Source organism: Anabas testudineus, chromosome 4 (assembly GCF_900324465.2).
Source record: "Anabas testudineus chromosome 4, fAnaTes1.2, whole genome shotgun sequence".
NCBI classification, from domain to species: Eukaryota; Metazoa; Chordata; class Actinopteri; order Anabantiformes; family Anabantidae; genus Anabas; species Anabas testudineus.
In genome coordinates, this window is record NC_046613.1 from 5,688,433 (window position 1) to 5,701,221 (window position 12,789).

Genomic DNA, 12,789 nt, shown 5'->3' on the forward strand with positions numbered 1-12,789 from the left:
AGGGTGTAAGTTTTCTGTTCCTAACAAGTTCATAGAGGCTGACTATTAGAATAGAAAGTGAGATGTCAGTCAGGCACAGTGTGTGCACAGCCTCCAGTCAGAAAAACTCCTCTACTCCTTTGTAACAAAGATTGACTCTTTTCAACTCTTTCTGAGCTTGGCCAAACCGAGCACCAGATAAGTGGCTTGCAGAACTGCTGGATTTGCTCCAGCTCCATAAAATGTCATCATATGCAAAGAGCAAAGCAAAGGGGGTATCTGGAGCCAGAGGTTTGTTTTGTTTTGTTTTTTTACAGTAAGTTTAGACACAGACAGTGAATAAGGCCAGTTTCCATGACCAACAGCATCACAGGGAAAAACATGATGTTGGTGTCAGTCACAAACATATTTGTAGTTTCATTATTTAACAAAATTGTAAAATAAATATATTACTGACATGCAAAAGTCTTTAATTGATTATCTGCTAATTAATAATGTGATCCACATGTCTCTGTGGTGGTAACAATAATTCCCAGTGTAAACAACTGGGGTGTAACAAACTTTAGGCTGCCGTGCTCCCTGGGGTTTTAATGTGAAACAACAGACCTACAGCTGCTATGTACATCGATCTGTGTAGTTAGGTTTTTGTTGGCCTGGAGCCTGACTCATTAAAGAGAACATCCAAGGCAGTTTTAGTTTCAGTCACTGCCAGTAAATGGAGTAAGTGTAGAGCTGTGGACGTGGCTAGAGAACAGTGGAGGAACCTCTGATGGGTTATGCATCAGGTGCCTATGTATCCTACATTTCCCATAATTCAATATAACTGCATCTTTCATCCAAGCTCCCCTGTGGTGAACAATGATAAACGGAGTCAAGTGAAATCCAGAAACATCACAAACTTTATTGTTCATGTTGATCTCCGTTTCAGCCTCTGAACACAGGTGACGTTCAGGTCGTCAGGCTGCACAATAAATACAGATAAACAGGCAAGAAGATGTTGTCCATCCTATGTGAGACTATTTACATGATTACACTGTTTCTACTATTCTGAGAACTGAACTAAATCATCACGTTTACATGTGATCGCTGTGTGCACATTGTTAGGTAGCATGTGATGCTTTGATTAAATTTAATAATCATCTAATCATTTCATATAATAAGATTTGGTCTTTTATTTTTTAGACTCAGATACAGGAAACTGAAATTTGGGAACAAAGAAGATAGAAACGGTTATAAAATCCCTTTCGCTGGGTCTTGTTCCTTTAATATATCAACATAAGTAAACCATGGGTGAAATGTTTGCCTAAAACATGTCTCTAAAAGCAAATTGGTGTGAGTCGTGCTTAGAGAAATTAGATTTTTGTAAACAGACCGCATGGATTTCCAATCTGACATCAGAGGTGATGGCTGGAGTCACTTCCACAAGTTGTAGGAACTGACACAGTAGCACCATGTATAGCACTATGGAGTAGGACCATGTTTACAGTTTTTGGTCAACGCTCCTGTAAATTCCGGTCCCCGATGATCTGCATTTTACTTAAAGTTTACCTAAATGCTAAATGGAGGACTCGTCTGATGCACACGCATCTCTTCGGCCGTGTACGTGGATTACATGTTCCATCCAAGTCCTATGTGGGTGGCCAGCAGGTAGCACATGGCGATCATACATGTCATTATCATCATGGGGAATCCTAACCTGTGAGAAGAGAGAGAACAACAGTCGTGAATTGACAAGTGGTTTTTAATCTCTAGGCCACAGAGTATAAAGTCATTTTCTAGTTTCTGTCTTTCTTTCTTCTTTCTGTCTGCATAAAGAAATTAGTAGTGAATGGCCTGGAAATACATTACAATATGTGGTAAAGTGGTGGTATGATGGACAGATGGAGGATTTTATAACACAATAACACACGTCTTTATGCTGTAAATTTTTATGTGCTACACTTTAAACAGACCTGTATATCCAGAATTTACAAAGCTTTTACAAAATTTCTGCAAGATCTTTCATTGGATATTTCTTCTTTTTCTTCAGCTGTCAGATTTCTGCAGTCCACTTCTCTTTATTGAGCTAATTTTATGCTTTTTGACAGACAGCCAAATTATTCATATGCGCAAACTTGGCGAGTGAAAACGGTTCTAATTCTGATATGTGACACTTTGCTGAGCCCCACAGGGGAACTCTCTATTCACTTGGCTCACTGCACACAGAGAGGTCATGAAGCAGGTCCAAATTCAGTGTCTTGCTTAAAGACACCTCAGCCTGCAGGTGAAAATTGGTCTTCAGCTCACTAACTACCCTGCTGCTCCGAGACACACCCACTGAGATGTTAAAGCAGGTCTGCATATTATTTGCCAAATGAAAAGACATCAGACTGGTCGGTAGAATCTGAGAGGCGCTCAACTGACTTGTTGAAAGTTGGGTACCTGGGCACCAGACTGTAGTTAACTGTGAGGTCTTGAGACGTGGTGACATTGCCTGGCTTTTCTCACTGTGACTAAAAAAGACTAAAATGTAATTCTCTTCATTATACAAACTAAATGATCACTCCTGGATTTGGATCATCAATTTATACAATGTGTCTGTCAATGACTCCAGAACTGCAGATGGTTTATCCTATATGGACACATGGCTGCTCTGAGAGCCAGAGATCTGTTTGCCCTCAGTCTGTGACACAGATCAGTTTTGGAGCATAAAAAGAGAAAAGATACTGAATGCTCCAACAATTCCTCTCTGTCAAATCAGCAAAGGAGTAATTATAACTGTGGTACTCCTACTAAAATATTAAGAGCACTTACATCATTAAAATATCATTTAGAGCAGATGTTGCCTACTAGTGTAATGGTGCAGGGTGAGGACGAGTCAATAAAAGAGTCATGACCAAATAAACCGCAAAATAGCGACTGCTGTCATGGCTCACACATGGTTCGCATGCTGTTCATTAGCTCTGCTAAGTGTCCCACTGAGATTACTGACAATATGATAACGACCATTTTTTTAAATGTGTGCCCGATTATTATGATGAAGAAATGTTATTACAACAGGGTGAGAGTAATGGTCTGTTTGTTAGCCCAGTGGACAGCAATAACCACAAACATAGCTTTGTATTTCATTTGGTTTAATTCTGGGTTTACTAGCAGACATTTTTCATTCATTATGTTTTTCATTGGGACAGACCCATTAAGCCGATGTGTGTTTCATTACCTTAACTACTGTAGCACACACAGGTCAGAAAGAGGCTCACAGACAATTATGTGAAATGGCAAGGTTAACTGTGCAAGCTTGATTTTTAGAGACAAACAAAAGGTTACATGTCTGTCTACTGCGTGCGTTTACCTGGAAATGTTTTATCTTAAGGCCTGAAATTATCATTTTTGTTCAGCATCGATGTTAGTATTTCGTGGGCAGTGAGTCATAGGACACCTTATTTCAACGTTCTTACTGAACTTGCCTCTAATGGAAATCTGTGTAAATGCACTGGCAAGAAGATCAAGATATTAAGGATTTTTACACTGAAATGTGAAAAAAATGAACACAAAAACATCATCCTCCGTCATCTGTAACAATTTAATCAGCAGGCAAATCATCTAAAACTGCAAAGATGAGTCCACTATCAATTCCCAGCAATTCAACTGTTGGTCTTAAATTGAACAACACTCCTGTCACGTTGGTTCATCATTCATAGGGAGTGCAAACTGTCATTTTCAGTGTAAATTAGGACAAAAAATTACTAACAAAAACACTACAGTCTCCACAGACATCCTATAACTGAATCCAGTCAGGACAGAAGACGCAGTGGAAGGTCGATATGCACAATGTTTAAGAAGACAAGTACTTATGAAAGATAGATGCCTCACTGCTCCTAAATCAGATGCATCATTAAATAAAACGAGAGAAACCAGTGTGTGCCGACACTAGGAGCATAGTAAAAGACATGGACAGAGATGTTATGATTGGCCAAATTGGAAGAAAGGGTTTCCTTGGGCCAAGATGTACAAACAGTGGACTGGAAGCACATACAGTACAGAGCTCAGATTTAAACTAACGCTATGTGTGGTTCACATATGCCCAGAAAATGCTCAATATCTGAAAAACTATTCATGTGCATTTTGTTTTCTTTCCTTTTGTATATGTTCTCTAACTCTTATGAAAGATCTTCTGAATCACAAGCCATTTCAAGGTACCGTTGTAGGATGACCTTTTAGAATGTCCCAATGAGTTAAACCCTCTGTATTGAAGAAGCTGAGAAAACATACGAGAAGTCCAGAGAACTTTAAATTAAAGAGGAGTAAGGTGCATGTGTGTGTGCATGTCTGAAAAGAAAGTGTCAGTGTAATAATCTTGATTTCTTCATTCAGATGAATAAAATTATGCCATTTCCTTTTAATATGCATGGGGAAATGTCAAATTAGTACTTGAAGTAGGGATTAATGAGGTTAGTCAAGCACTTAGTCTCATTAATAATAATTTCAATACGGCATGGTGGTGCATTAAAATTGTAACAGAGTCAAACTTTCTGAGTAGACAGCTGAACCGAGTTACAAAGGTCAGGGTGATCGTTTTTATTTACACATCAAAGCTTTAATCAGCATGAGGAAGAGCTCCGACAAAGACAGTAAAAGTAGACATGTCAGCTGGCTAAACGAAGATTTGCCATGATCCGCCCTTTACTCTTTATGTCTAAGGACCTGGCCGGTCGCTCCCCTTGTCTGTAGAGGTGTATCGTACTAATAACAATAACCTTCTATTCACATACCACATACTGGTCCTGTTAACACTAAGGTTACTGCAACAAACTCTTCACCATTTATAATAACTGCAGTTATTACCACATCTGGATGTGGTTTGAAAGAAATACTCTTTGCTTTCTGATAGATAGATTAATAGCATTCCTATGTTTTCATGCTTTATGGTTAGTTTAGCATTAAAGCATTACTATGTAACTTTTTTTTCATTTCATTTCATTGCACCCTTCATCTACAAGAAGAAGCTAATCCAGTTTTCTTAGTATGGTTCAACATAATAATACCCAGGAAGGCGAGGATGAGAAAATGAGTGAGTGACTGAGTAAAAGAGTAAACATCAGACAGGTTTTTACTCATCGCGGGAACTGAAAGAGATGAACGATGCCGGGCTGCCTTTCTTGGTGTGGTAATAACTAATAACTTATAGTAACTTATAGTATAGTAATAACTTATTAGCTGCTTGTTAGCAGCTAGTTATGTTTTGTGTTATTGAACTTGTTTGATGTGTTGTAGTTTTTGCTGCTGTCTAAGTACAACTGGTGTTTACGACAACGGTGTAAAATTGAATTACGTGCAGAAACTGCACGGGGAGCCAAGCAGCAACATCTACCAAATCTTGGATATTAAAGCTTAAGGACTGGAAGCTGGTTTAACACAAAGACTGCTCATGAGCATTGATAACTCTGCTACTCACCCCAATCTAAAGGTGTTCCCCTGGGTTTAGTGCTGGGTTTGCTTTTGTTCATCCTCAGTTCCCCTCAGTAATCTCATCCATCATCATGGTCTCCACCTCTATTGCTATGCCACACGTGACCAGTCCATCACCCCTCAGTCCACTCTTGCCAAACTACTAAGTGAAATTTAATTAAGGAAGTTTACTTTGTCAAACCAAAATGTGACATGTTTCTTAAAAGTTGGCAAAATGGAGCTCAATACTTGACAACTGTAACTCTCTGTACTCTGGTGTCCCTCAGTCTGCTGCTGCCAGACTTATAACTGGAACAAAGAGAAGAGATAGCATTACCCCTGGTGTCACTGCATTGGCTTCCGGTCAAATACTGAAATGAGTTTAAGATTCTTTTATACGTTTTCAAAGATCTTCAAGGACTAGCTCCCCTCCTCTGCCCCTGTTATAGGACCAGGTGCCTTAGATCTGCGAATCAATTTCTTTTAACTGTTCCATCTTCAACACTTGAAGACTAAGAAAGGATGACCGTGCCTTTCCTGTAGCAGGAACAGTCTTCCTATAGCGATCAAAAACTCATCATCCATCACTATTTTTAAAGCTAAACTAAAAACCCATCTATTTTCTAAAGCTTTTGGGTGTTCTTAACTGTTCCTATATTACATTTTACCTGTTTCTGTCAATGTGTCTATTCTACTGTTGTAATTTAAACATTATATGTATAATTATACATTAGATTTTATTGTAAATGTATCTATTCATTTTTATGTATTATTGCTGAAGCTGTTGAAACTTGTTCAGCACTTTGGTTAACTACAGTTGTTTTTAAATGTACCAATACAAACTACAAATAAAGTTGATTTGAATTGATTAATAGGTCACCTAAACAAGACTGCTTTAAGTGTGTCTTGGTGGAATGAACGTCCACTGAAGATAAATGGAGTGAGCAATATCTAAACTGTTATCATAGTCAGACAAGCTGAGGTCACCTCCACACAAGTGAATCCCTTTCTGCTGAGCAATAGCCATTTCCCCATCACGGGCACAGCATGAAGGGACAGAGGGCAGATGAAAACGTTGCCACAAAACAACACAGAAAGGCTCACCTTGTCTCAAAATTCCCATTGTACCTTGTGATCTCACACACTGATTTGATTGCATATGATGGGGGCTGTTTGAAAGTCCTGATGCAATCTCAGAAGCTGTCCTTAGACAAACCCTGTGAAGGCTGTAGTCTTGACACAGGACAGCACAGCTCCCTGTGACGATGCTTGACCTGTGTTATTCAATAAGCAATATGACAAAAATAGAAGATTTTTTTCTGTCTTCATGTAAATGCTTTTGTTCCTTCTTGCTAATGAAGACCGCACACCTGCAGTTTCCAGTGCAGGGACCATTGTTTCCAGCACAGGTCCCCTTTGTAGTGCAGGGAGTTGTATGAATGGGAATATTAATTCTGTCACAGGGTGTGACAAACGGAGGCAGCACAGGATGAGAAACAGAGTCTTTCCTTTTTAAGTCAGTTCCCACTGTTTGTCATTTGATTTTGAGCAGTTTGTTTATAGTATCTGGTCAGTGCAGCGATACCTCAGAGCAGGGGGAAGAAAACATTAAAGGTTAAACCAGTGGTTTGTCTCACAACCAGTCTCTGTTAAACAGTCTTTGTTGCGATTTACATGTTGTTAGCAGTTCTACCAAAGACACATTTGTCCTCCAAACTTCACAAGTATTTTCATCTTTCCTACCCCTTTAATCTCTTTATGACTCAGATGTACCCACTGGAAGTACATTTGAGAAATAAACTATTCAACTTTCCAAATGTTTCTTTTGATAATGTAAGTATATTTTAGTAATGCATTTTGAATGCACTACTTGTACTTTCTACATGATCATGTTGATAATCTTAGCAAAGTGAAGCATCTGGTTATTTTTATATAATTTAAAAATATATATTTTGAAGCTTTTTATGAATTTTAGCCCAGCATCCAATACGTTTAATGTATTTCTTACTTTTCTGTTGCATTATTTATTTATTTTTGGTTTTCATTACATTTTTCTCATGTTAAAAAAAATTGTTCTGAAAGCTGCTGTATAACTAGAGTTCATTAATCTTACTTTCTTTCACCACTGATCAAACATCACTATGGAAATGCCTGTCAATGTACTGAAGTGTGAGTGGCTATTTGTCACACTGAACAGGCAATCACTAGCAGCAGCTCATACCCTGTAAATCTGGATAGTATGGTTCATATACTAGACGAGGTGCTGCTCCCCAGGGCCATGCTCCACAGGTTAATGGTTTGAGGACAGGAGGCTGATCAGTGTGCATCAGGGATATACCAACTAACTGATGAGCTATTCAGAGCCACATATTGTCTTTTTTGATGCTTTACTAAGAAGGCATTCATTTCTCTGTGAGCTCACCTGGCCCCTGAATTTAACCATCTGATACAGCAATAGTTAGTCGCAGCTGACTGGAGTCGCAAACACACTTCCTTCCACCTTACCTGTCTCTCTGAACAGCTGTGACCCCTTGCCACCGACAGCCAATTACAGGCAGTGCTTTAGCCGAGAGCAATGCTTTTATTCAGGAACTGGATCTGAGAGGCTGCAACTGTTCTTATCTATTTCAGTGAAATCCCATGGAGACAATCGTCAGTCTTTTCGGCGCAGTAACAAATTTGTCAACATACGATAAATCCCATAACTCCTGTACTGAGAAGATAACAAGAAAGGAAACCATGAATAGATATATTGCTGTATGTCTCCTCTTAATGTCTATGGTCACCTGCAGTTTTTCTTTTTTCTCATCAACACCAGCCATAATCTAACAACCTCTGCTCCTTGTGCTAGGAAACCAAAATGGACAAGCTCCTACGGGAGACAACTAAAATTCGGTGATAAACATAAGCTACCCACCCTCAGTTTGCATTCAAAATATTCGAAATACACAAATGTATTTTAGTGCTGGAGGGATGACGGTGTCCTCCTAAGGTTACCTTACCTTTGCCGTAAAGTTGTACCTACTGTAGGGGAGATATAGCATAGCCCAGAGCTAAATGGTGAAAACATCAGAACACAAAGAGCTGCTAAATTATAAAGGTTTCTGCTGTAGCACAAATATTACTGGCATGTTGCGAGACCGTGCTACCAATGAATTGATGTGGTGACAGCGACAGGCACTAGTTCACATTGCAAGTGCTACATAGACACACTGCTGTAAATAAATGTCTGTGCACAAAACACAGTTTCACACAAACCTAACTCGCAGAAATCACCAACTCAAATAAAAATGTATTTTATGACATACTCCAAAATCCCAAAAGAAAGCAAATGGCATCACTCTGGTCTATCCCTTTTCATCAGGACATCCAGTAAACCTAACAGACCCATGAATCAAACTGACAAATAAAGCCTAATCAGACTCATATTCATCCCTCTTCCAACATCGCTGGCCACCTTCACTCCCTCACCAAGGTAATTGCAAAGAATATGTGCCTGTTACATCACCAGAATGAAAATTATTAGTGAGCAGGTGGCTACTTGGGAGGCAGCCTACCATTCTGCTGGAGATATAATAACATTTTCCACCATTCACTTGGGTTTCATTTGAAAAACCACTGGAGTGTTCTCAAATCAAGCTCTCCATGAGTGTTTCATTCAGTACCAATTCAATCAGTCACGCATATGTTTGGCCATTTATGCTTTTAGTTCCTCAGTGTATAAAACTTCTTTCAGAATTCCTCTGTGCTCTGACAGTAACAGTGAAGAGGACACAAACGAGAATCGTCGTGCTTAGAAAGATACGGGCTTAGAAAAAAATGGGCCAGTCCCTTCTTTGGTTCAAAGTTTAAACAGGACCCTTATTTATCGAAATCATCACGAGTTCATAAAAGTGGTCAGTTCCACACCAAGGTGTGAGGTTACAAGAAAAAGGTCTCCCACGTCATCTCTCCTCCTGTGGACTGCCTCTGCCTGTACACCACCTCCTCAGGTACTGAACTGACATAGGTGTGATTTCCAAACAAAGTTACGTTGTCTTTATTTCTTTATTTCTTTAAGTTTTCGCCCTGAATCGTGCCTTTTCTTGGAAGTTCACTGAATGTTCTGAGGCAACTCAATGCACATTCCTGGCATCTCCTAGAGTAACATATGACAGACATTAATGTGTAAATACGCCTTCAGGAAGCATAGCCTATGGTACAGGACTGACAGTAAAGCACACGCCAAAAGTCTAAAAACTAAAAATAAAGCAAATCTGTGAGCAACACTTAAAAACATGTTGAGTGTGACCATCTCCTGACATTGGACACTGACCAATATGTTATAAATAATATGAGATGGCTTACTTGAAGAACTCCATGAAGGAAAAACCATAGCCATGTTGCTCGGCGATTCCTGCACACACAACGTTGGCTGATGCTCCTATCAGTGTACCATTACCTAAACAGACAGGAAAACAGAATTAAGGAAAGCTAAATAGTACAAGCTGAATTACAAAAAACATGTAGTCAACACTGCTATAAAATTATACTAATAGTCTTAGTCATCTTCCCTCCTTCTATGTTCGGGCATAACCTAATAGAAAGTTTTTAATCTACTGTAGGCTACATTTTGACAGTCAGTGTGCGTATCCATCCTGCCGTTCGATATTGCTGACATCTGAAATGGTGTCAGTGTGGGAATGAAGCTGGGCGGTGGCAACATCATACTGCCAATCGATAAGGGCCTGTCACAGTGCAGTTGATTAAACTGAAACACTATGACAGCTCTCGCTCTCTCTGTGTGTCCTTCCCACCCAAACAGAGCCATGCTGTGCTGAGGGGCCTCCAGCTGAGATGTGGTAGAGCCTGATTGAGGCAAGCTTTGAAAGCCTTGGGCCACTCTCACAAAAAAACAGAGCCTGACCCCGTCGGGGAGGGACACAGCTGTACAAAATGTGGCTGTCACCTGAAGCATGTGATGTCTTCTTCTGGCAGAGCCCACTGATACACATCCACACCTTTAAACAGAAATAAACTAAAGTGCCTGGTGGGTGTAAGGTTGTGTTTTGCCCAAAACCATGTTTTAATCTTTTTTTTTATACTTGATGTTATACTTGTTGATGATGAGTTTATGATTGATTACATGAAGACGATAAAGAGATTTACCCCCAAGACAGGCTCCCATGGCCAAGGCAAAGATGAGAGGTTTCACAGGCAGGTTCACATCTGCATCCTGACTCAAGTTGATGAGAACTGGAATCTGTGAGTGCAGAGGGACACTGAAAATTATTAAATCGGTTCAGTTTGGTAACAGTGTTGTTAGTTCAATATGTAGTGGTATTTTAATGATAAAATTTAACCCAAGACATCCAAACATCAGGTGATTTTAGTGTCTAAAGCAGGTCAAGAAGCAACCTCCAGATACATCAACACAAAGGCTTCGTCTGTGGTATGATGTTTGATGGGTTTTACGTCCAACATGCAGTAGATGATGAGTCATAGCGGATCCCACCATGATGGCAAAACAGTGTGTGCTCAACCATGTCCCCACCCTTTCATATATGGATTATTCTCTGAGTAATTTCCTGAAATTCCTGAGTGTCCTCTGAGCATGACTCTGCAAAGGAAACATTAAGGCTTTCATGTGCAGCGCAGTAGAGAATTTTCCATTGGTTCCTGCTGGTGAAACTAAATGTTAGATGGCTTGCTACTGCTGTGCACATCACTGTCCAAAACCATATTAACCATACTGTATACCCTGAAAATATCCCTAAACTGTCACTGTTTGTAAAAACAAGTGAATACTGTAACATATTGAGAAAATAGTTTGCATTTGATTGGCTGCTACAGAGAGCAAACACAACTTTGCCAAAATAGCCAAACTACCAGTCTTTGATAAGAGAGGAGAGCCTCTAAATTCATCCATACAATGCTTTTTCTGATCTGACTGTGGAAAACAAATCTTTTCTCAGCTTCAGTCTTTTGTGAAAATGACTGTACGGTATGCCTCCTTATCTGCTGTGCACTGAATTGGAAACTGATGCAGTTTGAAGCTCTCTTTTCTGGAAAAAAGGACAAAAACCACTAGAAACACTAGTGGGGAGGCTGACTAGTCAAGAGTGTGATGGTTTAATTCTGGTGAACAACATCTCAGTCTGTCAGTGAGATAACATCTTTTCCTTTTCTCACTGTCATTTTAATTGAGCACACTGGCACCACTCTGAAACACTGATCTCTGTACAGATCTATTCATTTTCGACCCAATAGTCAGTTGACAACAAAAATGGTGAGATGATAATTGGAAAATATGTTCTGTCCCCACACTTAAGAAAAGCAATAAATTAACATCTGAGATCATCTTTCTGTATTATCTCATATGTTAAGATAAAACTTAGAAGAACAATTTTCTAGGTGTGCATGTAGTATGTGCTAAAATCACATTCTAAGTTTAAGTCAAAATAAATGAGCATGTTATTTACATTTAGACCAAAAGTGTCCGTTCTTCCTATGTGAAGCTACCAACAGTTAGCAGGTCAATGATCTTACATGTTAGTATGGAAATACTGCTGTTTGTACTGGTTGGCTAAAGGACACCATGTTTTATTCATGTTTATAAATACATTTAAACAGCTACAGAGTTACAGTAGCAAATAAAACAACTAGGAATGATAATAAACAGTATAATAAATTATACCAGAAACCATATACTGTACATATGCCAGGGCAGGAATATCAAGGTCTGACCCAGTGTCTTTCTTTGATTTATTCTTTATTGATTTATTATTGCTTTAGTCAGTTCTTTCAGTGGTCATATGGGGTTTTTCTTTCTTTAATGGAAGGGTACCAGCAGTTTTTTTCACATCTGTATATGCACTCTCCTGCCCACAATTCTTCAGTTTGCAATCAGTTTTTATCCATCTACAAAATGCCACCTCTGGGTTGCTAACTGTAAACATGTGCCATTTTGAATTTCTAAATCTGTCTAGTCTAGATGCTACTGTTAGTAGCAACAGAACAGAAAGACCTGCGCAAAAATAGAGTAAAATAAAAACAGAAGACCTTCATAGAGAATCTTAATTAAATGATATGGGGCCAGTGCCTTGATTTTTGCTTGTTATCTGTTTTTTCCATGTTTGATTTTTACACAAAATGGGCTTGTTATCCATTTTTTCATTTTGGTTTTGAAAATGAAAATTGAAAAAACAACAAGAAAACCAAGTGGTATTTTTATTTTTTGATTTTTCGTTTTAAATTGAAAATCGACTGAACGACTCATACACGGACTGACCTGGCCTCACTGTTCCAATCCTTTTGGAGGGCATTGTATGCTCTGCTACTTCGTGAGTCTCTCTCTCTCTCACTGAACTGTGCTTGTGTGTAATTTTACATATACTGTATATG

The 12,789-nt window shown here is 39.1% G+C and overlaps 1 protein-coding gene across 2 annotated transcripts in view; it reads right to left on the bottom strand.

Annotated features, from left to right (window-relative positions):
* Positions 1–1,587: 1,587 nt before the first annotated feature.
* Positions 1,588–12,789, bottom strand: part of oca2 (oculocutaneous albinism II) — a 36,558-nt gene continuing 25,356 nt past the window's right edge. For both annotated transcript variants that reach the window (XM_026346090.1, XM_026346089.1), the window contains exons 21-23: positions 10,555–10,648; positions 9,754–9,847; positions 1,588–1,675 (exon numbers count right to left, since the gene is read on the bottom strand). In XM_026346090.1, the coding sequence (XP_026201875.1) occupies positions 1,588–1,675; positions 9,754–9,847; positions 10,555–10,648 (276 nt within the window). The remainder of the gene's footprint in view (positions 1,676–9,753; positions 9,848–10,554; positions 10,649–12,789) is intronic.